General features: G+C 44.2%; 1 protein-coding gene across 21 annotated transcripts in view; it reads right to left on the bottom strand.

Annotated features, from left to right (window-relative positions):
- KCNMA1 (potassium calcium-activated channel subfamily M alpha 1) overlaps window positions 1–26095 on the bottom strand; it is a gene marked incomplete at both ends in the record, with an annotated part of 694964 nt that overhangs the window by 165747 nt on the left and 503122 nt on the right. For 20 of the 21 annotated variants that reach the window (XM_079794081.1, XM_079794087.1, XM_079794070.1 and 17 more), the window contains one exon: window positions 20950–21105. The exons of the other annotated variant lie outside the window; for it this stretch is intronic. In XM_079794081.1, the coding sequence (XP_079650207.1) occupies window positions 20950–21105 (156 nt within the window). The remainder of the gene's footprint in view (window positions 1–20949; window positions 21106–26095) is intronic. 21 annotated transcript variants of the gene reach the window in all.

Raw genomic sequence — 26095 nt, 5'->3', positions numbered from 1 at the left:
AGGCAAGGCTGCACTTGTTAGATGGGCTTTCATTACATATAGGAAAGAATAGAGCGTCTCCATTCACTGCAGAGGCCTGGGAAAAGCCAGACAGATGCACCCAGCATCCCAGCTTTCTCTTGTCTGAGCAGAGAGAATCTTCCAGCCCCCAGGGCGGGGGTGGGTTCTGACAGAGGGGTTGGCGGAGTTGAAAGGGGAGTTGAAAGGACCGGAGTCACTTAGGCTGATGAACAATGTCTCTGCCCTAGAAAATGTATTCAAGCAGAAAATTCTGCTAACTCTATCTCGCCACAAAGAGTTCCAGGGACCTCCCCCAACATTAGTCATTTACAAAGATGTCGGCAACACAGAATTGTAAGCAATATAGGGAAGGATGCTTTTATGCCACCCCAGAGGATAACTTTTTATTAGGTTCATCCTTCTTTCTTCTCCCATTAGTGACCCAAGAAAAACCCAGTCCCAAGTCTCATCACAAACAGAAACCCAAATAGTACCACCCTCTCCTAAGAAGGAAGAAGGAGGTTAGGTGCACTGATACACTGATGATGTCTCCAACCACTTTGCACAGTGGATGAAGATAAAGCTCAGAAAGGTTGAGTGATCAGTCCAAGGTCTTGCTACAAATCATGTGCTAAATCAGTCTTACCACTCTTCTCCTACCCATTCCTTGGCCCACTGCACAACTACACAATTGTCCTCACACTGTACAAGGGAGGGAGGGCTGTGCTGGCAAATTTAGATAACACAGTGGTCCATGGGGATATCTGTATAGGCAAATACATCCCAAGATCTCTGGATGGTCAAGTCTAATACCTAATCTGAATTCTGAAAGGAGCACCAAAAATTCCCCTCTCACTCGTTTTTTCCTCACTAGTCTATTCAAGGAGAAGAAAAAAAATAACCAACCACAAAAATAAATGGCCATCTCACTACCAAACTTTAGCTAAAACAAGAAATGCATAGAAACTCCTTAAGAAATGATACTTCCCTTGTCACATATACACAAAGGAAAGACTTTATTCAATCCACTGTCCTAAAAAGCAATGCCATAAATATGGAGGCTAGGATGAAATACAGACTTCTGTTGTCAGACTGACAGCAAAGAGCTTTTGCAAACCAAGGTCATGGGCATAGAGATATCTGTTACTTCTCAGTGGGCAGAGATACTCTACCTACTGACACAGTATGGGGAAAAGGGAGGAAGTGATATCTCTCACTCACACGTCAATTAATGCCATCCACTTCCATCCTACTCCCCATTGCCTAGTGCATACAAAGCCCAGTGTCCGGGCAGGGCACCTGTATTTCTTTGAACTTAAAACCCTTATCAGTGGGACTGTATCATTCTTGTTACTGTGAAATACATGTGGCAGTTAATGATAAAAACTACAAAAATTATACCCAGCTGAAAGGTTTTATCTCATGCCATTTTTTAAGATGGCAGATAGATGCCTAAATTGATCTCGGCATCATTTGACGGGTGTCCCAAAGTTTCTCTAAATCAGCCAGATGAGTCGGAAGTTGAAACAGCGACCTCACATTGTTCTACCGGGAGAGGTGCTGGATTCCCCTGGCCCACGGTTTGCCACACCATTAGCCTGTGATGTAAAGGCGGACTACCTCAAACTCATCCCAGAGGGAATGATTATTAAATATGCTAAAGGACATGATGACAATGGCAGTACCTTGGAGGCAATAATCTCCCTGGTCCGGCTGTAAAGGACAAACATGGAATATGGCGTCTATGGTGCTCTCTGGGCTTCTGTTCTGGATGAGATGGAGTAAGCACACTCCCCCTGTATCTTCCACTAAATGCATCTATCACATTTGGACAGAATGCATGGAGCAGCTATTTGAAAGCTCTGAGAAGTAAAAAGCAGCTGGCAAATTAGGGGAAATGACCAGAACAGGAAGGACCACCAAATCAGCAGTGAGTTTACCATTGTTTTTCCTTTGGTATCCCTTGTCATGACCTTAAGGCAGCCCAAACCTCTTAAGTGAGCAGAGGATGTGAGCAGAGCAAGATCCAAGAAAAGCTCTCGTTTTGGCTCAAAAAGCAGTTCAGGGAATTCCTAACACTTAGAGAAAATGGGGGAAACCATGGTTTATCTTTTTGTTTTTAAATTATTTTCTCACACTCCACCCCCGTCCAAGCCATCCAGTGTTAGTGGTAGCGGTAACAGCAGCAGCAGCAGCAATGGGAGCTGGAAGGAGGTAGGAGAACCTTCTCTGGCTAGAGGATTTGAGGCCCCAAGCGAGTAGGGCAAAGCCCTGTTATTTTCTTTTTAAAAATATGTTATTAATTTAATAGAGAGAGGAAGGGAGAGAAAGAGAGAGAGAGAAACAAAGATGTGAAAGAGATACATGGATCCGTTGCCTCCCATCGACCGGAGACTGAACCCGCAAGCTGGGCATGGGCCCTTACCGGGAACTGAACCTGCGACTTTTTGATGCATGGGACAATGTTCAACCAACTTAGCCACACCGGCCAGGGCAGTCTTGTTGCTTGTTATCTCTCTTTGTCCTCCCATTGGTTGTCCCCCGTCACTGAAATAGCAAAGCAACATTTTTTAAAGCCCCAGATTTTTGGTCAGAATATAAAAAAGGAAAACCCCATGAAATTGAAAGTTCCCTGGAGATCACAGAGAAAGAGGACTTGGAAAAATAGCCCCTTGTAATTGTTTATGAATTTTTGGACCCACCCTGAGCTGTGTGCATGGATGGAACTGACCTTACACAGCATATATAAATTTTGAGAACTAAAATATAACATAGTCTATGGCCCAGTCTGAGACGGATATGGGACAGATTCTAAGAGCAATGCCGATGCTTTGAAAACAACTACCATTGGAATCACATGCCATACAAGCTTGGTCAGAACTTGCAGCCTAAAATCAAACAGGTCAATTTTGTGCCAAAATAAAATTATCAACATTTTTGTAAGATTTATACAAGACTTAGAGTTGCATAATAAAATAATCAAGATGTTCAGGATATAATAAAAAATAACTTGGCATATGAATAACCAGAAAATATCTCAACTTGCATCTAAGGCCTAGATGGCACAGATATTAGAATTGTCTAAATAAGGGCCTTAAAGCTATTATAAAAGCGTTTCAATAACTAAATGAGAACACTTTTATAAAAAATGGAAAGATAGAAAGCCTTAGTAAAGAAACAAGATAAAATGAAGAATCATATGGAAATTCTCAAATTGAAAATACAATAATATATTATAGATGGGCTATATAACAGAATGGAGATGATAGAGAAGGGAATCAATAAACTTAAATCAACAAAAATTGTACAATTTGAACAACAGAGAAGATTTAAAAAATGAATAGAGCCTTAGGATCCTGTGGAATACTAAAAAAGGCCCAGCTTTTGTCTTATAGGAAACCCAGAAGGAGAGCAGAAATTGTGTGGTACAGAAAAAAATATTTGAGGAAATAATGAATAAAAACTTCCCAAATTCCACCAAAGATAAACCTAGCGCTTCAAGAATCTTAGTTAGCCCCAACAGCGTAACCCAAAGAAATAATGCTCAACCAATCAGATGACAGGAAACCAAGGACAAAAAGAAAACATTAAAAGCAACCACAGAAAAACAACTCATAACTTATAGGTGAATGGTAATTCAAATAGCTATGGATTTCTCATCAGAAATAATGAAGCCAAGAAGGATGTAAAACAACATTTTTTAGAAAATGGATTTTTGAGAGAGAGAGGAAGAAAGAGAGAAACATCAATATGAGAGGGAAACATTGATTGGCTGCCTCCTCATGCCCCTCAGCAAGAATGGAACCCGCAACCTTTCTGTGGCCAGGAAGATGTCCAACCAACTGAGACACACCAGTCAGGGAAAAACAACAGTTCTAAAGTATTAAAAGAAGAAGATTTGTTAACCCAGAATTTTTTATTCATAAAAAAATGTCCTTCAGGAATGATGGTGAAATAAAGATATTCTCAAATGAAGAATAAAAGTATTTGCCAGCAGACTGCTCTAAAAGAATTGGGGGTGGGGTAGAGATTTTGTTCAGACAGAATAGAATGATACCAAAAGAAAAGTTGAAATATCAGGAATGAAGAGAGAAAAACAGAAAAGGGAAATATCAGAATAAATATAAAATACTATACTTCTGTTTGAGTTCTTTGAAATATGTTTGATGGTTGAAAGCTAAAGTTATAATACTGTCTGATGGGTTTTCAATGTATGAAGATGTAATAATGCATAACACAACAAAAACCAACAAAAAATGTGGAAGGTAAAGAGACCTGTAAATAGTGCTGCTATGAACACAGGGATGCATATGTTCTTTTTGATTGGGAAAAAGTAGACATATGTAATACTTTCAACAATAAAGATTAAATATATATACTAGAGTCCTGGTGCACGAAATTCATGCACAGGGGAGGAAGGTCCCTCAGCCCGGCCTGCACCTTCTCGCAATCCGGGACACTTTGGGGGATGTCCAACTGTCAGTTTAGGCCCAATACCGCAGGCAGTCGGACATCCCTCTCACAATCCAGGACTGCTGGCTCCTAACTACTGCCTGATCACCCCTAACCACTCTACCTGCCTGCCTGATCACACCTAACCACTTTGTCTGCCTGATTGCCCCTAACTGCTCACCTGCCTGATTGCACCTAACTGCTCGCCTGCCTGCCTGATCGCCCCTAACTGCTTGTCTGCTTGCCTGATCGCCCTTAACTGCCTCTACCTCAGCCCCCAACACCATGACTTCGTCCCGAAGGACATCCAGAATGTCGTCCAGAAGGTCATTCGGCTATCCGGTCTAATTGGCCTATTACGTTTTTAATATACACTGAGTGGCCAGATTGTTATGATCTCGGAGCGCATAATAATCTGGCCACTCAGTGTACATATATATATTAGAGACCCGGTGCATGAATTCATGCCTGGGTGGGGTCCAGTCAGCCTGGCCAGGGGGAAGGGACATGGGCGGTTGGCCAGCCTGCCTGCTGGTCGAACTCCTGGTCGAGGGGACAATTTGCAAATTAGCCTTTTATTATATAGGATATACACTGAGTGGCCAGATTATTATGAGTTCAGAGATCATAATAATCTGGCCACTCAGTGTGTGTGTGTGTGTGTGTGTGTGTGTGTGTGTGTGTGTGTGTGTTTAAAGAACAAAATTAAAAGCTGATTCATTGAAAAGATAAGCAAAATTTGTATGTAGTAAGACAGACAAAAAAAGAAAGACACAGATTACAAAACCAGGAATGAGGGAGAGGTTATCACTTCATACCATGCAGACATTAAATGGACAATAATGGGAAATTATGAACAACTTTACGTACATAAATTGAGCAACTCAGTTAAATTAAACTAATTCCTCAAACCCCTTAAACTGCCACAACTCACCCAAGATTACATAAATAACCTGAATAGACCTATAACTATTAAAGAAATTGAATTACTCTTTAAAAACCTTTGGGAAAAGAAATTCAGGTCCAGATGGTTTCATTAGTGAATTCTATTAAACACTTGAAGAAAAAATAGCATCAAATTCTACACAATCCCTTCCAGAAAATAGAAGGGAAAACACTTTCCTACTCATTTTCTGAAGCCAACTAAAATCAGACATGGACAGTATAAGAAATATCCACTTGAAAACATATACAAAAAAAATCTTCATAAAAACATTAGCAAATTAAATCCACCCACATATCAATACATATATACACATCTATACATGTGTATATACACATATGTACATACATTTGTGTGCCTGAGTGTGTGTATCACATTTTGAGCAATTGGGGTTTATCCTGGAATGCATAGTGGCTGGTTCACTATTTTCAAATCAGTCAATGCAATTCACCATATTAACGGTCTAAAGAATGAAAACAACATGATTATATAAACTGATGTACAAAAAGCATTTGGTAAAATTCAATATCCAAAATGGGACTGCATCAAAATAAAAAGCTTCTGCAGAGCAAAAGAAATAATCAACAAAACAATAAGAAAGCCCCTGCATGGGAGAACGTATTTGCCAATGTTAGCTCCGATAAGGGTTTAATCTCCAACATTTACAGGGAACTCATACAACTTAACAAAAGGAAGATAAACAACCCAATTAAAAAATGGGCAATGAACCTAAATAGATACTTTTCGAAAGATGACATAAGGAAGGCCAAGAAACATGTTAAAACGTGCTCAAAGTCACTAATCATCAGAGAGATGCAAATCAAAATGACAATGAGGTACCATCTCACACCTGTCAGAATGGCTATCATCAACAAATCAACAAATGACAAGTGCTGGCGAGGATGCAGAGAAAAAGGAACCCTCGTGCACTGCTGGTGGGAATGCAGACTGGTGCAGCCACTGTGGAGAACAGTATGGAGTTTCCTAAAAAAAACTAAAAATGGAATTCCCATTTGACCCAGTGATCCCACTTCTAGGAATATATCCCAAGAAATCAGAAACACCAATCAGAAAGGATATATGCACCCCTATGTATATAGCAGCACAATTTACAATAGCTAAGGTTTGGAAACAGCCTAAATGCCCATCAGCAGATGAGTGGATTAAAAACTGTGGTACATCTATACCAATGATGGGCAACCTTTTGAGCTTGGTGTGTCAAACTTTGCCAAAAAACTGAGCATAACTCGGGTAGTGTGTCACTTTGAGGAAAAAACATTATTTCGCAAATGTTTCATCCTCAGGAGCAGCAAATTTTTCATCCTCGGCATGCGGCCGCCTCAGCGGCTGCGTGTCATCAGAAATGGCTACGCGTGTCAGTGCTGACACGCGTGTCACAGGTTCACCATCACTGATCTATATAATGGAATACTATGCTGCTATAAAAAGAAAGGAACTCCTACCATTTGCAACAGCATGGATGGACCTGGAGAGCATTATGCTAAGCGAAATAATTCAGTCAGAGAAAGATAAGTATCACATGATCTCACTCATTTGTGGAATATAATGAACAACATAAACTGATGAACAAAAACAGATCCAGAGACAGAGAAGCATCGATCAGACTGTCAAACCTCAGAGGGGAGGCAGTGGAGGGTGGGGGAATTGGGAGAGAGCAACCAAAGGACTTGTATGCATGCATATACTAGTAAGCATAACCAATGGACACAGACACCAGGGGGGTGAAGGCATGAGTGGGGGAAGGGGACAGACAATGGGGGGATAAGGACACATATGCAATACCTTAATAAAGAAAATTTTAAAAAATAAAAAAATTTAAAAACTTCAATATCCATTCATGGTAAAACTCTCATCAAATTAATAAAAAAAGAATTTCCTCAACCTCAAAAGAAGGGCTAACCTTATATACCTATAACTGACATGATACTTAATGGTGAAACACTGAATTTGGTCCCTCTTAAGAGTGGAGACAAATCAAAGACATACTCCTTCACTCCTTCTATTCAACATCCTGCAAGAAGTGCAAGCCAGCACAATATGGTGGCAGAATACAAGGTCAACACAGGAAAAAAATGTGTATTTCCACATACCACCAATGAACAACTAGACACTGAATTTCTTAAAGATGCCATTAAAAACAGGTCCCCAAAAAGTAATATTCATGTATAAATCTAACAAAAATGTAAGGGAATCTCTTTGCTGGAAACTACAAAACACTGATGAAAGAAGTTAAAAATTATCTAAGTAAATAGACCATTTTCATAGATTGGAATCCATATGGATGCTGATGCTGCCCCAAACCGGTCTATACGTTTAACACAATTCAAATAAAAATGTCAGTATGATTTTTTGCAGATACAGACAATCTGATCCTAAACTTCATATGAAAAGCCAAAAACACTAGACTAGCCAAAACAATTTGAAAAAGAATACACTTGGAGGAATCACATTACCTAATGGCAATTTTAAGCCACAGAGGATTCATTTCCAGATCTTGAAACCCAATGGAATTTTCTCATTAAATTTTGAAGGTTCTTGGGGCTGGTAGTTCCTTTCTCCCTTCCGTTTTCTTTCCTTTGGAATGGGAATGCTCATCACTGTTATCCTGTGGCTGTCTTACCATGGTGCTTTAGAGGCATTCTTGTTTTACAATTCCACTGATGGAAGGAATTTTGCCCCAGCATGCATTATACCAGAGTGTTGCCCATAAAGTGATTTAGATGATGAAACTTAGGACTTTAGAGTTGATAATATTTACATGAGGCTTTGAATTTGAATCCATGCTGTAGGACTGAAACATTTAAGGATGTTAGGATGGGATGAATGTATTTTGCGTGAGGATCAATATGAATCTTTGAAGACCAGAAAAATGGTAGGCTAAATAATGACCCACAAAGATAACCACGCAATAATCCTTGGAACCTGGGACTGTTGCCTTATATGACAAAAGGGACTCTGCAGATGTGATTCCGCTTAAGGATTTGTGGGTGTGAGATTATTCTGTACAGGCATACCTTGTCTTATTGTGCTTTGCTTTCCTGCCCTTCACGGCTATTGCGTTTTTTACAAGTTGAAGGCAAGATCCTCCACCAGCAAAAAAGATTATGACTCGCTTTATTGTAAAACTCATTTTATTATGGGGGTCTGGAACCAAACCTGCAGTATCTCTGAGGTTTGCCTGTATTATCCAAGTGGGCCCTAATTGTAATCTCAAGTACTCTTATAAGGAGGCAGGTGGAGATTTGACAAATTAGGAGGAAATAGGAGATGTGGCATCTAAGCAAAAGGTGAGAGTGATGTGAGGAAGGAGTCACGAGCCAAGGAATGCAGGCAGCCTCCAGAAGCTAGAATGTGCAGGGAAACAGCTTTCAGAGGAACCAGGCTTGCCAACGCCTTGATTTCTGTCCAGTAAAACTGATTTCAGGGGGAAAATACGTGTGTTATTACAAGCAGCTAGATTATTGGTAATGTATTATAGCAGCCCTGGGACATTAATACATACGCTTTCATTTCTCTTGGGTAGATATCTGTGAGGGCAATTGTCGGGTCACATAGATACTTTACATTTAACATCTTGAGAAAACTTCCTAATGTTTCAAAATTAAGAACTTTGATTCAGGAGAGACAGTATCAAGAAAATAAAAACACGGGCTACAGACTGGGAGAAAATATTTGCAAATCCCATCTCCAACCAGATATCCAGAAAATATAAGACACTTTTAAACTCGAAGTTAAAAACCAGACAGCATAATTTAAAAAATGGTCCCAACACTGATCACACTAAATGCTGGTGAAGATGTGGAACAACAGCAGCTCATTTATTGCTGGTGGAACTGCAATTTAGTACAGTCATTTAGGAAGACAGTTTGGTGGTTTCTTTCAAAATTAAGCATAGTTTTAGCATATGATGCAGCAATCAAACTCCTTGGTGTTTACCCTAAAGGTTTGAAAACTTATGTCCACACAAAAACCTGCATACGGAGGTTTATAGCAGTTTTATTCATTATAGCCCAAATGTGGAAGCACCTAAGATGTCCTTCAATAGGGGAACTGATGAAAAAACTGTGGTTCATCCAGACAACGGAATATAATTAAGTGCTAAAAAAATGAACTATCAAGCCATAAAAAGACATGGAAGAACCTGAAAACCATATTACTACGTGAAAGAAACCAATCTAGTAAGGCTACATATGATTGATTATATATATATAAATCATACATATGTATAATTTCAAGTATATGAAACTCTGGAAAAGACAAAACTTATGGAGAGAATAAAAAGATCAGTATTTTCCAGGCATTAAGGGAAAGAGGGTTCATCAATTGTTCAGTGGTTAAACAATGCTGATGTTGATAATGGTGAAGCTATGCCAGTGTGAGTGCAGGGGGTTATGGGAAATCTCTGTACCTCCACTTAATTTTCTTCTGAACCTAAAACTGCTTAAAAAACAAAGCCAATGACAAAAATAGGCCATACACTTCACAAAAGGATACACAGATGACAAATGCTCAACATCATTAGCTATTAGGGGAATATATATTAAAAAACAATGAATTACCACTACACACACATTTGAATGACTAAAATTAAAGGTACTGACAATACCAAGTGTTGACAAGAATGCAGAGCAACAAGAACTCTTATACATTGTTGGTGCAAATCGTAAATGGCACAGCCATTTCTGAAAAAAACGTTTGTGGCTTCTTTTAAAATTAAACATTTATCCTACAATCCAACGATTCTACTTCTAGTTATTTGCCTTGGAGAAATGAAAACTTTTGTCCATATAAATTTCTATACAAATGTTTTATCAGCTCTATTCATAATCACCCCAAACTGAAAGCAACCTCAAAGCCATTAAATGAATGCAAGTAAACAAACCAAGGCCCATCCATAAAATGCCATCATTTTCAGCAGTAGAAAGGAGTGAAATATTGATACACACAATAACGTGGATGGATGTCAAGGGAATTATACTAACTGAAAAAGCCAGTCTCAAAGGTTAGATATTGTATGATTCCATTTGCAAGACATTTGCAAAAAGACAAAAGTATATTGAGAGAGAATAAATAGTGATTATCAGGGGATGGGGGTTAGGGGTGCAGCAAAGCTATTACTACAAAGTGGGGTTACTGAGACTGATTTATATTATGAGTTTGATAGAGGTCACATGACTATACATGTGTTAAAATGCAGAGAACTTTGTACCCACACATAAACTTTAATATAAGGTAAAATTAAAGAAGGAGGTACAGTATCTGGACAATTAAAATTACTTCTGAATCTCAGTGGGACTACCTACTTTAAGCACTTTCTATAAAGAAAAATGGCCAGAAGAAATGCTAGGTGAATGGAACTCGATTTCTCTACTAATCTCCAGAGGACATCAGTTCAGTGCCCCACTACCTGTGCCCAAATCCTTTGAGTTACTATACTTTATAATGGTCGGGAGATGCCTGCAAAGACTAAGGTTAGCTCTACCTTCCCTCTGAGAAGTGTTCCTTTCTTCCCTTTATCATCACTGTTTAACCCTCTAGATCTCACACCTTCTTTACTGAGACCTCCCTGTGTTGGAAATCCACCATCCTGCATTCTGACCCCCTTGTTCCTTCCTTCAGATGGTCAGGACTAAGTTCTTTTAGCTTTCTTACATTCATCTTCAACAAATAGGTCATCACCCTCTCCCTGCTCAGTGGCAGCACTGACTGGAGCAGCAAATTCTCCCACGTGGCAAGGCGTTGTGGTCTAGGGAAGACAGGCGGCCTGGTCCTTTTCAGATTAAGGCACCACAAAGGGAATGGACCATTTTCCACCTTTGCAATGCTTCTTCATTTTTATATCATGTAGTTTGATGTGGTTGGGTAAACTGAGGATGCCACACTGACAGATATTGAAAAGTGATTTCTAGTCTTAGAAGCTTTGAATACAAAACCAAGCAGTGTTTCTATATGAAGCATTCCTCTAGAGGAAGCAAAGTGTAATAGCGGGGAAAGCGCTGAGCTAAGAGCATAGTGGATTCTGGCCATTTTCCACTACCATTTTCCATACAGCTGTGCAACGAGAAGCCAGTCATCCTCCCCTTTCCTCCTCTCCCATTTCTTCTGCTCTACAGTCCCAACTGCTCGCCTGCTTGCCTGCCTGATTGCCCCTAACTGCTTCTGCCTGCCAGCCTGATCACCCCCTAACCACTCCCCTGCCAGCCTGATTGATGCCTAACTGCTCCCCTGCCAGCCTGATTGCCCCTAACTGCCCTCCCCTGCAGGCCTGGTCACCCCTCAACTGCCCTCCCCTGCAGGCCTGGGTCCCCCCCAACTGCCCTTTCCTGCAGGCCCAGTTGCCCCCAACTTCCCTCCTCTGCTGGCCTGGTCACCCCTAACTGCCCTCCCCTGCAGGCTTGATCACCCCCAACTGCCCTCCCTTGTAGGCCTGGTCTCTCCCAACTGCCCTCCCCTGCTGGCCTGATTGCTCCCAACTGCCCTCCCTTGCAGGCCTGGTCCCTCCCAACTGCCCTCCCCTGCTGGCCATCTTGTGGTGGCCATCTTGTGTCCACATGGGGGCAGCCATCTTGTGTGTTGGAGTGACAGTCAATTTGCATATTACTATTTTATTAGATAGAATCGAGGCCTGGTGCACGGGTGGAGGCCGGCTGGTTTTCCCTGAAGGGTGTCCCGGAGCGGGGTGGGGGTTCCCTTAGGATGTGTGGCGGCCTGGGCGAGGGGCCTGTGGTGGTTTGCAGGCTGGCCATGCCCCCCAGCGACCCAAGCAGAGGCCTTGGTATCTGGGATTTATTTATCTTCCATAATTAAAACTTTGTAGCCTTGAGTGGAGGCCAGGGCCGGCCAGGAAGTTTGGCTATTAGATAGGATAACGTGATATACACACTTAGGTACTAGTATCATTTGAAAGTTCTTGACAAAATACCCACTGTATCAAATCAGTGGTGGTTCCTTGCTTGGCATCCCCTAGGGATGTAGAATAATCACCTCAAAGGAACTCAAAGGTTCCTCATCCTTGTTGTGGGCATAGGTTACACTTGGTATCCTTTGGAGCATGATAACCAATAGATAAAATAAGGGAACCTGAGATTTTATTCCTAATGGTTTAATAGCATTTTGAGACTTGGCTTGAAAAATCACAGACGGTGGGTGGCGCCTATAATACCTAAGTTAGAAATAGGAAGTGGGGAGGCCAGGAGGACTCGGCCTGTGGACACGCAGGTGTGCTCAGAAATGCAGGCAATTAGTTAAAGGCCGATAATCTCTGAAAGAGCTCATTTAGATGTTTGACCAGAGGCTTAGCCAAGAGGGCCTCAAGCCACATGAATAACAATATCCTGGCAGCTGACAGGGGCCGGGTGAATGGCAGCCTCTAGATTTCATGGTGCGTGCTGGTCATTGTGGCGTCGGCTCCATCCTCATGGGCACCGGCTGTTGTAAGTTATGCAATCTTTCTGGCTGCCCTCCCCTTTGTTCAGTCCATGCCAAGTGCCAAATAAAAGAATCCATATGTGATTACAGCTATAAAACCGAAAGGAAAATATTAGACAAATATATAACATTTTGGGGTTTCTAAGTTTGTTTTACCTTTAATGCTAGGCAGACAGTTTACACAAATCATTTTGCTGCAAAGTAAAGAATAATGAGTTAAATGTGTTCCCTGTCACCATCAATCATGTACATTTGCCTTTGATTGACCAAACACATAAGACACATGAAATGACTTTCTAATCATGTTAGGGGGAGAGAGGGAGGAAGGGAGGGAGGGAGGGAAACAGGGAGGGAGGGAGAGAGTTGGGGGGGGGAGAAGATGGGGAGGAGGAGTTTCACCCTTTTTTGTTTTATCCAGAAAACCCATTGACATTTTTTGGCAATCTTCTAACATGCTGTATGGGCTTCTCTTTGCTAATAATGTTTGCCTTGAGAATTTGTAAAGGTCTGAGAACTGTTTAATTCAATGTTCTAGAAATTACCAGGGCCAGAGGGGAACGGAATCCCTGTTAATAGTTCATGGATTAAGACTCACTTCATTTGAAACCGTGTTCAGGGGAGTGATTTCCCTTCAGTGGGCATTAGTCATTAGGGCAGAGCGGGCGGCACAGGGGAGGCAAGAGAACCACTGAGAGGAGATTCAAGGGGAAGAAAAGATGCTCAATGATGTCCACCCGGATGGGACATTGAGGTTTAGCAGGTTCGTTTCAATGCAAGGGTTTCTATTATGAATTGTAAATTCCAACAGCACACTGACTGGACTTTCTGCCAGTCAGAACGGTTTATAACCAACTCTAACCAGCCTCCACACATCCTCGCCAAGGATTAGAACACTTTGAATTCCAAGTTTCATGGAGTCAAAGTTTCATGGAGCCAAGTTTCATGTCAATCTACAGGGAGTCAAAGCTCTTCAGTCTGGCAAGAGAACCACGTACAGTAGCAAAAGAAGACGTTTCAGCACCCAAATCACCCCAAAGTGTAAGTTGCTGGTCCGGGCCCCACCCAGCTGACTATATCAAAGACAGGCCAGGCTAGGCTGAGGCCAATGTATTCCTTTGTTCAACAGCACTGAGGCCCTGGCATGAGTCAGGGGCTGTTCTAGATGCCGGGGCTTCACAGTGCTTACACAGTTTCACAGAAAAGCGGCAGTGACAGAAAGTGCCATTGAGTGCAAAGCCTGTGGGAGTGTGGCTAAGGATGTGGATGTATGTGGTGTGGAGGGGAGAGTGATGCAACTTTTAAAAATGCAGTTCTGATATTTTTCACAGGGAAACGTCATTCGCCCCATGAAACAAAGAACATCTAGGTCCTTCCTAGAGAATGTGAAGTAGTACATTCCTCCCTGTGGGGCCTCAGAAGCCCCAGAGCAATGTATGAGCGTATTCACTTTCTTCTTGATTTTCCTGCACTTGCCAGGAGAACTGTTGAATCATAAAGCAGCCCCTTATTAGAGGAGTGCCATCTTCCTAAACCGGAGAACTCGGCACTGCGGAGATGCCAATTCTCCCCACTCAGCCCCGAGCAGACCCACGCACACTGGTGCCTGACACGAAAAGGGGCTCCTGGGGTCCCAATGATGTGCTGTTTCTTTTTTATTATTATTTAATATATTTTATTGATTTTTTACAGAAAGGAAGAGAAAGGGTTAGAGAGTTAGAAACATCGATGAGAGAGAAACATCGATCAGCTGCCTCTTGCACACCCCCTACTGGGGATGTGCCTGCAACCAAGGTACATGCCCTTGACCGGAATCGAACCTGGGACCCTTCAGTCCGCAGGCCGATGCTCTATCCACTGAGCCAAACCGGTTTCGGCTGATGTGCTGTTTCTTACTCTAGGCCCTGGTTCTCTAGGTGTTGGCTTTGTGGCTATTTAACCACATTTATTAGATGCACACTTTATGTTTGTATCTTATGTGTCCATTAAAAGTTTGTTTTCAATCCATTTTCTAAAATGTATTTCTAATGTTTTAGAGAGAGGTCTCACCGAGAACTTAACACTGAGCAGACCTGAGGGTTTGATGGCGGGAAGCCATGCGGCTCCTAGGGGAAGCGCATTCCAGCCAGAGGGAGAAGCCAGCACAAAGCCCTGGTCCAGCCGAAGGGAGACCCACTGAGGAGTAGGAGAGGCCAGTGAGGCCACCGAAACCTCGAGGCCTTTGCAAGGACTTTGTTCTGGTAAGTGGGATGCCTGGAGAGGTGTATGTGGGGATGACAGGGTCTGATTCATGCGTCAGAAGGCTGTTCTGCATGCTTTATTGGAGACAGACTGGAGGGCAGGAAGGGGTAAGGTCCGAGCATGGAGACCAGTTACAAGGCTGATGCCATAGGAGATGGAGGATGGTGGTTTGGAGCTGATAGTGAGTATGTAGGTGATGAGAAGTGCTCAGCTTCTGGGCATATTTTGAAAGTTGAACCAAGAGGACTTCCTGCTGAAGAGAATGTCATACAGGAGAAAAAGAAAGGAGTCAAGGGTGACTGCGAAGTTTTTAGTCTGAGCAATGGGATGACGGCATAGCCAACGGTGCAATGGGAGGAAGCAGGTTTATAGTCAACAGGAATTCTATTCTGGATGAAGTAAGTCTGAGAGATGAGACATTCAAATAGAGATGTTGAGTAGCAGGTGAATAGATGATATTGGGTTCAAGAGAGAGGTCTGGATGAAGATATAAATATAGGTTTCATCTATATATCTAGAAGCTAAGAGAATAAAAGAGATTATGAAGGAAGTGAGTATAATTGTATCGGGAGCCACTTTCCACTGATGAGGATATTTGTAGAGGTCCATTGTCGGGACACGATCTGTGATTAGGGTGACATTGTCCATGTGTGTGGACTAAGCAACAACTGTGTCTCCTCTCTAACTCCCATCATGTGTGTTTACTTTGCCACACAAACCCTCTATCCTGGCATTAGTGTTCCCTCCTGGAAGGTGAAAGCCACCTTGGTCCCTGTCTTATCGGAGCCCTGATCCCATTTCAGAGAGCCCTTCACCAGCCTCCCCGCCTCCACACAGAGTGGAGCCCTGCTTCTAGCAGGCCTCCCTCACCTGGATAAGTGCCTCTGGTCGGCAGAGCTTATACCCACCAGCCAATAGGAATTGCTTGTTGTCTCCCAGAAGCACCCACCTAAGCCAGTTAGCTTTACCCCCAAGTACAGCAGTGCCTGATGTCAGTTCCGTCTAGGGAGCCTAATTCATTTCCCCACCCTGACTCATCCCACCCTAGGCTAACCCCTCACCTGCCTTGATACCGTGACCTCTGCCCTTGCAGAGATGCCAGAGAGAAAGGCCAACAAGAGCCACAGGATGGGACTGGGAAAACATGTGCCCACACATCCCAGTCTGAACAGAAGCTTCCAGAAGCTTCTCAGCACCTTGTAGCCAGTCTGACAGTCTGATTAGCACACTGCCTGGAGTGTGGTAGGTGCCCAGGGAATCTCTACTGAATCCACAGTTTCCATAAAGTAAACTACAGAAAGCTAAGATTCGTGCCAAGATGAGGGCACTAGCTAAGTTCCCTCTTATCGCTGATCCTATTTCCTCTTGGTCCTGGAACCCATTTGCCTGGGTTCGAACAACTGAGTTCCTCATTCCAACTTTATGCCCTCACACAGGCCACTCAACTTGTCTTAACCCACAGTGTCTGTCACTTTAAAGTGGAATTAGTAACAGTGCCAAGTTTGGGTAGGGTCATTGTAATAATTGAGTGAGATAATGCAGATAAATCATAGTGGAGGGCTTGGCACATTGTTAGGACCTAGTATACTTCAGCTATTATTAAAGATTCTTGATTTATATATCCAGCTCCTAAACCATGTTTTTATATACGCATATATTCAAACACATACACGCACATAAACATAACCCAAAATAAAAGTATTAAAAATGATTCCCTTGGCTACAATTATTGCTAGGATTATGTATTGCTGAAAGTTTATCTCAACATGGTAATAACAATAACGAACAAATGGTTTTATGTCCAGCAAAGCCACCTCAGCCAACATACAAGCTGAATAATAAGGGTCTGATTTTCCTAGTGCTTGCTCATTCACAAATAGGAAATATGACAGAGGAGACTGCATTGTGATCGATATTAAGTAAATTTCACCCACAACTCCAAATCTTATAAAGTAGGGAAAAAATTAAAAGGCATATTACATAATTTCTCCATTTTATAACTCATTTATCCACCCAAGAAATAATTACAGAATGCCTGCCATGTTCCAGGCTGTGTGAAAGTGTATGCGTGTGTGTGTGTGTGTGTGTGTGTGTGTATAAAATGGTAGATTAGTGGAGTTAAAATAGTTGGCAATCCTGGAAACAATTTAAATGTGCTCAATTTCAAGACTTAGCGTAGACCAAAAAGAAATTCTAAGAATTAATCACCCTCTAAACACACACAACACCCCCACACACAATTTATCATGTCCAAGGACAGCTAATCCTAGTAAGAATAATAGCACAATTCACAAAAATAGCAGGTCAAGCCCTGATTTGTAACCAGATATGTTGGAAAGTTAACTATTACATGGTAAGACTCTAAAACCAAAATAAAATAAAATAAATCAACGAATCTTATGTTATATTCCAGTGAGGAAGCCAAATAGAGGAGAAGAGTGGCCAATTCTTCAGGGAAGAGGCGGGGGAAGATAGGCTACCTCGGCTCCTTGTCCTGGTCTTTACGGAAGACACTAGGGAGTCTCCCTCGAGCCTGAAGGCAGGTGGTGGGAGATCAGATAGTGGTAAATGAGCAGGACATTCCAGGCCTGGTGGACAATGGAGATGTTGATAAGTCACAGGAACTAGAACATTTGCCTTCACTCCTTAAAGGAACTCTAGGTAGAGACTGGTTGTCATGGACAAAATGCTTAACCTGTCACTAGCAACAAGGCACTGCGCCGGAGGTCCCCCTGAGTGGCCAACCTGAGCCTCCTTCACAAAGGTATTGGCTATAAAGTTAGCATAGATTTATTAAACAAATCCCAGCACATCAGAAACTGTAGAAAGCATGCCTCAAGTGGAACAAGTTAAGTGCAAACTTAAAAAAAAAAAAAATCATTACCCCAAAGACGTGGGCTAAAAACATAAACAGATTTCCAAAATTTTAGATCTATTCAGAGACCATATCCAATATGAGAGCTAGCCTTTAAGGGCAATGACTTGGGGCCCTGGGGTGAGGATCTTTGAAAGGGACGTTGCTGAGGGGATAAGAGAGTGCTCCCCCATATTTCCTGCTGCCTCTGGGCTGTCTCTTAGGTGACTGCTCCATACCAGTAACCCTATCTCTTTTGTTGAGCTTTCACACCTTCACTTTCAGTCCTGGCTTAAAAAGCCTGGAGGTGAGTCACTGTGCCATCACTGTTTCAGTCTCGTTCCTCTTCCTTCTCACTTCAGGAGGGACTGAACACAGTACATGCTGCCGAACCAAGAAACAGACGCTGTACCTGCCCTAGGCAAGGGAGAGGTGAGCTCACACCCCACCTTTGGCTTCCAGAACCGCAAAGTGTGCTCAAGGGATCAAGTGTTGCCAAGCCCCATCCGGTCCCCCTCCACCCTAATAGGACGGCCTGTCCCTGTGGAAGTGCTGATGGATTCTCTGAGTAGGACATGGGGGGCAATGGGGAAGGAAGCAATTTCTGGAAACAATAATCCATTTATAGATTTCCTTTTCCATCTGCCCCCTAATAAAACAAGTGAAGGCTTTGCACCCCTGGAATGGGAGATAATACATACAACTTTCTAAGGAGAGCTGCGCTGCGGTGTTTGTTATGAACTAAATGAGACAGAAGAGGACCTGGGACTTGAGGGCAAGTGCACAGAGATGATGCTGCAGAACGGTGGGCATGCGCTTAAGGCCGTCCTATTGTTAACGAGAGAAATAGATGACTGGAGGCCTCACTCTTTCTAGGTCATGCGCTTAGCGAATTGACCTAGACCACCTGAATGTCACAGGGCCAAATGCAGAGAGCTACCCGCAAACACAGAGGTCTGGCCTTGGACAGAAGCAGCACAGAAACATAACCGCGGGAGGGAAATGTGTTTTTAGTTACACCAGGGCCGGGCCGGGCCTCTCCCACAGGCTCTTCCTAAATAGGAACTTGGCAGTGTGCTGAGTTGGGTTGGAGGGATGTCCTGGTGCAGAGGTAAGGCCCTCCATGATCTTGCGGGAAGCTGGACAGAAGTTCCTTCTCCCGCTGGTAACAGCCCTGCAGAATCAGCGTCACCTCCACTTTACTCATGTTCCTGACAGGTGGCTCTAGTTTCACGCAGGCACCGCAAAATCAAAACACGCGCATGTCAACGGCCCATGTGCAGCGGGCCCTGCCAAGGCCGGGTTACATCAGCACCAGGGAGCGGAGGCCAGGCCTTCGGGCCTCACGCCTGGGCCTGTGGGAAACTCCCTACAGAAGAAACCACCAGAGCTGGATGGACAAGCCAGAGGAGCTCTCCTGGTGACAATCCTGGGCCTGGGCTCCTGGTGCTGAATGGAAGAGCCCGGGAGACACAAGCTTACATCTGGCGGGGGCTGGCCACACAGACCACCCTGCCGCCTCCATTTCGCCGCATTCTGCTTCCTCCAGGCAGCGGACTAGCAGCCTGGACTGAAGGAGCCACTTAAAGGAAAGCGATGTCCTTGCTTGTGAGTTGGGTCTGAGCCAGGACATCAGTGAAGTGCAGGTCTTTGGGCACGTAGAGGCTAGAAGAATTTCTTTAATCAAAGCACCCATTTGCTAAAGTGATTGAAGGGACTCCAAGGCAAGTTGTTCTTATCCATAGAGGAATGTTAACTATAAAGTGGCTAAATAAAGCCAATGAGGTAGGAACAGCAGGTTCGGGCCTAGAAAAATATCCTGTTCTAAGTCAAACAACCCGTGGAGGCCGGAGATGAGAACTGATACAGAGTTTTAGTCCATCACCTGCATCCCCATCCTCACCGCCCATCCCTCTCACCGCATCCAGGTCCATCTCCTCAACTCCACCCAGACCTTCTCTCTGGTAGCGGGTGCGGCAGCAATGGCAGCGAAGGCTGGAGGGCTCATCACACCTCTGATTTCAGAGCTTTTGGCCTCCTTTGTGGGACCTCCTGGTGACGCACTCACTTCCCGCCTCAACCACTACCAACTCAGGAAGGTGAATGTGAAGAAATGAGTAACAGGCAGGGCAATGTAAGCCCAGATCTTGAGCTAACGGGCACCGATGCCAAATCAGAGAGACCCAAACTAGACAAGTTTCACTGCACCGGTCCGGCCACCTTGCCTGTTGAGGCTGAGAACAATCCAAGGATAAGGACAGTGTTCTCATTATCCTGAGCTCAAAGGACCCTCTAAGTAGGACCCTGGAACCTCAACCCATGTCCTGGAAACATGCCTGGCCTGGCCTGAGGGGACAGACCAGGTCCAGCAGGCAGGGGCCACGAGAGAGCTGCCCAGGGAGCTCTGTGGAGTGAACGGCTGACAAGGAGATGAGCATATCCAGGCGGCCTATCTCACGGCGGAAAGGGCACCACTGCTGAGGACTCAGTTCAGCATTTCACTCGCCATTCAAATAACCGTGGCATGTCAGCCCCGCTGGCCTCCTTGATTGTGCAGAAATAAATAAATGAATTATGTTGTTGGGGTTTGGGCTTCAGCACAAACACATGGTCTACATTTATCCGCACAGTGAGAGGTCCACCCGCCACTTGATGTAAAAGAGGAAAATGATAATTCTTTTCTTTAGGCGCTCTGGTGCCATATGGAATGTATATAAATCATATTTTTGTTTTAACAGCGGAGGCTTTGTTGATAGATAAACATGTGGTTTATCTAAAAAAAGAGAGGATTGTGCTTTGAACAATCATTTAATGGCCGTGGATGTGCCAAATAAAAATAAAAACATAATTCTGAAAGAAGCTGGCCCCTTGCCCAAATCTGTAACAAGGAATTTCTCCTCAACCGAAGCGGTTGAAGCCCGTCGATCTGGTTTGAGTTTAAGCTGTGCTCTCTACTCAACCCCACGACAAATTGAATCCGGGGCTAATGTGCTCTAATAGGACAAGACGTTACCTTTATGAATGACCTCATGGAGAAGAGGTTGGCGAGCATGGTGGAGAGGCCCTGGGCCAGGCAGCTCTGGGCTATGAACCCCAGCTTCAGCTCCGCGAGGCAGATTGCATCATCACCCTCTTTCCAGTTCCAGCTTGGGATGTTTAGCAGATGGGCCTGTGGAAAGAAAACAGTTATGAGACCTTCCTTTGTGAAACGTTCAATTGTTTAAAGTCTCCCCCGGGAAACGCAGCGTTGCCCAGCTGCAGGGTATCCAGACTCGTCCTTTCTTCCCTGGGCCTGGGTCGGGTGCTTGGTGTTTTACTAAAATCTCTTCATCAGACTCCGATCTCCCTGGAAATTGCTTCTGTACCTACCAAGCCAGAGGCCTCCCCTAGGGTTTGTCCTTTAGCCAAATAGAGTCCAGAGGCAAATCCCACTTGTGACACAGGCCCATGCTACTAGGATGAAGGACTAGATTGCTCATAAATTGGCTCCTCAAATAGACTCTGATACTATCCAATGCCTATGTATTATTTTATCTGCCTTCCAAATACTCCAGATCAGTGGCTCCCAAGCTTGAGTGGCCATCAGAACCACTTGGAGGGTTTGAACAAGCACGTTGCTGGCCCCTTCCCCACTGTTCTCGATTCCCTGTGTGTAGGGTGAAGCTGGAGAATCTGCATTTCTAAAAGGGTCAGGTGATGCCGAGCTGCTGAGCTGGGGACCACACTTTGAGAAGCACTGCCCTAAATCATCAAGCAAATCACAGCGTGGACATGTCACCATCTGTTGCAGGTGGACGGATCCTCTTCAACAGTTAGGTCAGCACTGAGATCAGGGCCCAGAGCATGCTCAGCCAGTTATGTTTAAGTGGCATGAAGCACAGTCACAGGTGACACATTGGATGAAAGAAACAAGATTCAAAAGTTCTCCAGAGTTGGAAAAATGGGGAGGAGGGGGAACAACCAGAAAAGATTCTAAAGGGCTTAATGTCAAGTATAGCATTTAGGCTGAGAAAAATCAATTCTATAACTTCAAAATGAGAAGACCTAACTTGGCAGCAGACATGAGGAAACAGAAAAGAAAAAACTTAAGTGTGTGGGTAACTAAACCCCAAAGAGAGGCCAACTGTGTGAGAAATTGCAATGAACGCCAATGCCTGCTTGTTAGAAATGGTCTCCAGATCGAGGAAAACGAAGGTGCCATTCTGATGTGAACGGGTCAGGCTGGTTCCAGAAAACCTGATCCAGCCTAACCGTCAGATTTAAGGGGGGAAGCTGACCACTTGCATCACTTACAGAGAACACATGACAAGCACGAGCAGAGGTGTCGGTTCTGGACAACCCCTTCTGAAGAACAACGGAGAGAGGCAGCAGCGCGGGGCCTGAAGGTCTCGCCATCACGGAGCTGCTGCTGTGATGAAGAGATTAGGCTTGTCTTGCTTTGTCCCAGGAGCCAGAATTGGGACTGAAAGCAGTAATTTTGGCTTGTTTTATAAAGGAAGTTTCTGAGGATGCAATTTGTCTAAGAGATGGAGAAGGCTGCCTCCATTGCAAGGTTTCTCTCCCTAAAACTCAGTAAGTGTCCAAGTCCCAGCAGAAAGACCTCTTGCTCTGCTTGGAGAGAACCCCTAGTGCCTTAAGCCAATTCCAGCATGTCAGCAGGGCTGAATCATCTGGGATGGCTAAAAAGCACCTCCCCCAAACCTGAATAGTATGCTTGCTGCCAGACAGCTCAGGGCATTTTATTGCCTCCTGTTGGCCAAACACCTGAACAGCTGTAGGCTCTTCCCCCAAACTGACAATGCTTCTCTGCCCTACCCTTTGAAACCTGACCCTTTGAAGTGTATGTCTCCACCTTGCCTTAGGACAAATTGTGTTAATAAAAGCAAGGGTCCTAGACAAGGAGGTAGTCTTCAGTTCCTTTAGCTGAAGCTCCTCTGACCCCCAATGCCTTTCAAAATTATCTTTCGTCCTTGGACTCCTTCTTGAATCTACGCATCAGCTCCTTTCTCCAGATTGCTGAACCCTTCGTAAGGCTGGGACAAGAACCCCGGCACCATAGGTCTTCCAATGCCAGACTTCATGGCCCTGAAATGACGATTTCTCTCCAAACAGGAGGAGCACCAACAAGGCTTCCCTTCACTCTCTGGACAATATAGGCAGTTGTATTAGAAGGGGATAGAAGACTCCATCGTGGAAACAAAGGGTGGGCCCTAAGGCTCCAGGCTCTGCTTTCAGAAATACCACTCTTGTGAAATTCCTTCTTGCAAAATCCAGTTCTATGGCAATCGCGTGCGTCCTAAGCCAGCAGGAGTCTATTCCTGGGAGAGATGACTGTATCCGTCCTGATGACAGCACTGTTAAGACAGCCCCATGTGTGGGCCACAGAGGATGGCAATTTCCCTCAGGCTGAGTATCAGAGACTGTCCACACATCGTATCCTCGATCCAGAACTAGCCCTGCCCTTTATCCCATTTCTCTCCCTACTCTTCACTGTCCAGAGAAGGCCACCTTCCCCTCTACTTCCCTGGCATCATAGAGAATAACATATCAGTCTAAGAGAAAAAATATTAATTTGCATTAATATCATCTGAAAAGAATGAGGAAAATTAAATCTAACTCATGAACAATCAAGTCATCAAGCCCCAGACACTAGAAAACCTTCATGGAACCTTCAAAGAAACACACAGAAAGTTTTCAAGAGGGTTTCTCACATCCCCAGGTGCCATCCAGGGTATGAAGTCCAGGCCTTGGGTCCCTCATGTGGCCATCTGCTTTGAGTTCCTTAGACATAGTTTACATGTTTACAGAGGAAAGGCATTGGTCTCATTTCTCAGGCTTCCTTTCTTGGCCCCAGTATCTTCTGAAATTGCAGGGCAGGGAGCCACAAGGGATGTGCCAAAGCCTGGGACCAGGGATTTCTGTGTGCATGAAGCAAAGACAGGAGATTGACCCAGGAATTAGAATTCTTGGTGTCTGGCAAATCTGTCCTTTTTCATTTGAGGGCAGTGGGGCCCAGGGGAAAGACCATCATTGTACATGGGAGTCCAGAGGCAAATCCTTCCAACCTAGAGAAGTAGACCTGCTGGGCAGGGTCACTGGGCCACTCATTATCTCAAGAAGAAGGAACTTAAGACAGTTCGTCCTGGGAAACCAGGAGAGATGAATTCCAGCCCCAGTCCCACCTCTCACTGTACATAAAATACAACTGGGGAAGCCACCATGAGGAGCAAAGAGGTCACATCAGAGGAAGCACTGTAGCACTACTGCCCAAGTATAAGGGTTTACAGGAGGAAGCTCAAAGAACTTGCATGTCCATCAGGCCAGCAGGACTCGGCTTCAAGTTCAGAAAAGAACTCGTTCACTACAGTCTGCTGGGGGAGAAAATCCAGTAAGAGCTAGATCATCAGGAGTAACACCTTTCCAAGATGTCATAAACCATTCTTTCCTTGAAGAGATTCAAGCCACTTACACTCAAATTAGAAAATTTCCGGGGCCATAGTCTTTCCATGTTCAGAGATGGCTAGGCTGTGAGTGTTTCCCTCCATGGAGTCTAGTGATATTAGACAGACCCACTTTGGAGAATATCAACCCTTCTATGAGTCCTACTCTACGGAGCCACAGTTTGGTTCAGTGGGCTGTGGCTCTATGTAAAGAGAAGGTGGTAGTTGGCAGCTCTGTCTCTTAGCTCACTGGCTGCCAAGTGACCATTATTTGTACCCTCCAGAGCGGCTCTGAAGTCAGAGCTTAGAGCCCCAGTCCGAAGTCACATTGAATGCTGAAATGCACAGATGGTCAAATGAGGACTCAATGACAGAATGGATGTCAAAGCTCTTTTAAAACCATAAAATACGACACAAATGTCTGATATTATTATGATAACAAACTCAGGGGTAGATTTACATGGAGAAAAAGCAGGCAGTTTCCCTATGTCCCTCTAGGTCCTAGAATACCAGAATCATTTGGTCACAGGGGATTGAGATCCTTTATATTTTATACATGGCATCCAATTATGGAATCAACTATCCCTTGGAATATATTGACAGTGACATAAGTTTATACGCACATACCATGTTCTTTCTGAAAGCAAGTTTTCATGGGTGGAGATCTCTGGTGAAGAGAAAGTGCCAAAAGAGGAAGAAAAATAATATTGAATGGAAGGTGGAGAAAAACATGTTGAAAGGTAGGTAGGAGGACCTTAGGAAACAAGAGAAAAATTATAAAGCAAGGGGAAGAATGTCTGTTTGCAATTCTTCAAGGAATAAGATAACTAATAATGAACAGTGGTCTTTCTATTCTTTCTCTGGAAGAGAGAAAGGCAATGAGAGAGGGAAGGCCCTGTGTCCAGTCGCTCCGTCCCCGGCACCCTTACTGATCTTCCAGGGCAGAATCTCGTAGCGATGTTTGCCTAACTCTAAACCCACACAGATGGGTGGCTCTAAACAAAGTGTGTTTTAAGCAAATAATCACAGATTGGCTGACGTCTTCACCGTTGTTCCTGAAGAGCCACAGAGTCTGTGGGAGACCCTGAGCTCGCCGTGGCCATGTGAACACTGACCCGGTGCCATCTGAACCCTGGGTCTATGGAGCCGCTTGGAGTTTGACAGGAATCACAGCTGAAATCCTCCTTAATGTCTTGAAGATGCTCTATCAGCACTCACTGGAAGCAGGAGGGAAGGAACTGACATCCCTTTGTAAACATACAACATTAATTTTCCTATTCAATCTGAAGTCAGCCCAAAATCTAAACAACGGCTTCAAGCACTCCCACACGAAATACAATTTCAAATCTCAAATGGAAGAAGGGAGTTCGTTACCCCAGGAGCTGTCACCAGCCACGGCCTTGCTGAGAAAATCCACCTCCACCTACAGGGGCTGCTGTCAGAAAACTTCTCTAAAGTGATGCTTGTGAGTTACCAATATCCTCGCTGTGTCTCTTCAGTGTCCTTGGGTTTTCCAGAGACAAACAGGACACGGTGACCGTGGGTGCCCACCACCAAGCCCTCTGGCTGCAGCACAACACCTTCTGCAGTGGAACCACCTGCCGAGGGTTGGGCAACGGTTGGCAGGGGGTGCAGCGCCAAGGGTAGCCAGTCACCGACAGCAGGCCCCACTCAGCGACAGCCTCTGATGGGCTTCCACACAGCAAAATGGGGCAGCCC

This window comes from Cnephaeus nilssonii (assembly GCF_951640355.1).
Source record: "Cnephaeus nilssonii genome assembly, chromosome: 16".
In the NCBI taxonomy this organism is placed as follows: domain Eukaryota; kingdom Metazoa; phylum Chordata; class Mammalia; order Chiroptera; family Vespertilionidae; genus Cnephaeus; species Cnephaeus nilssonii.
This window is presented reverse-complemented; position numbering and strand designations above follow the sequence as displayed.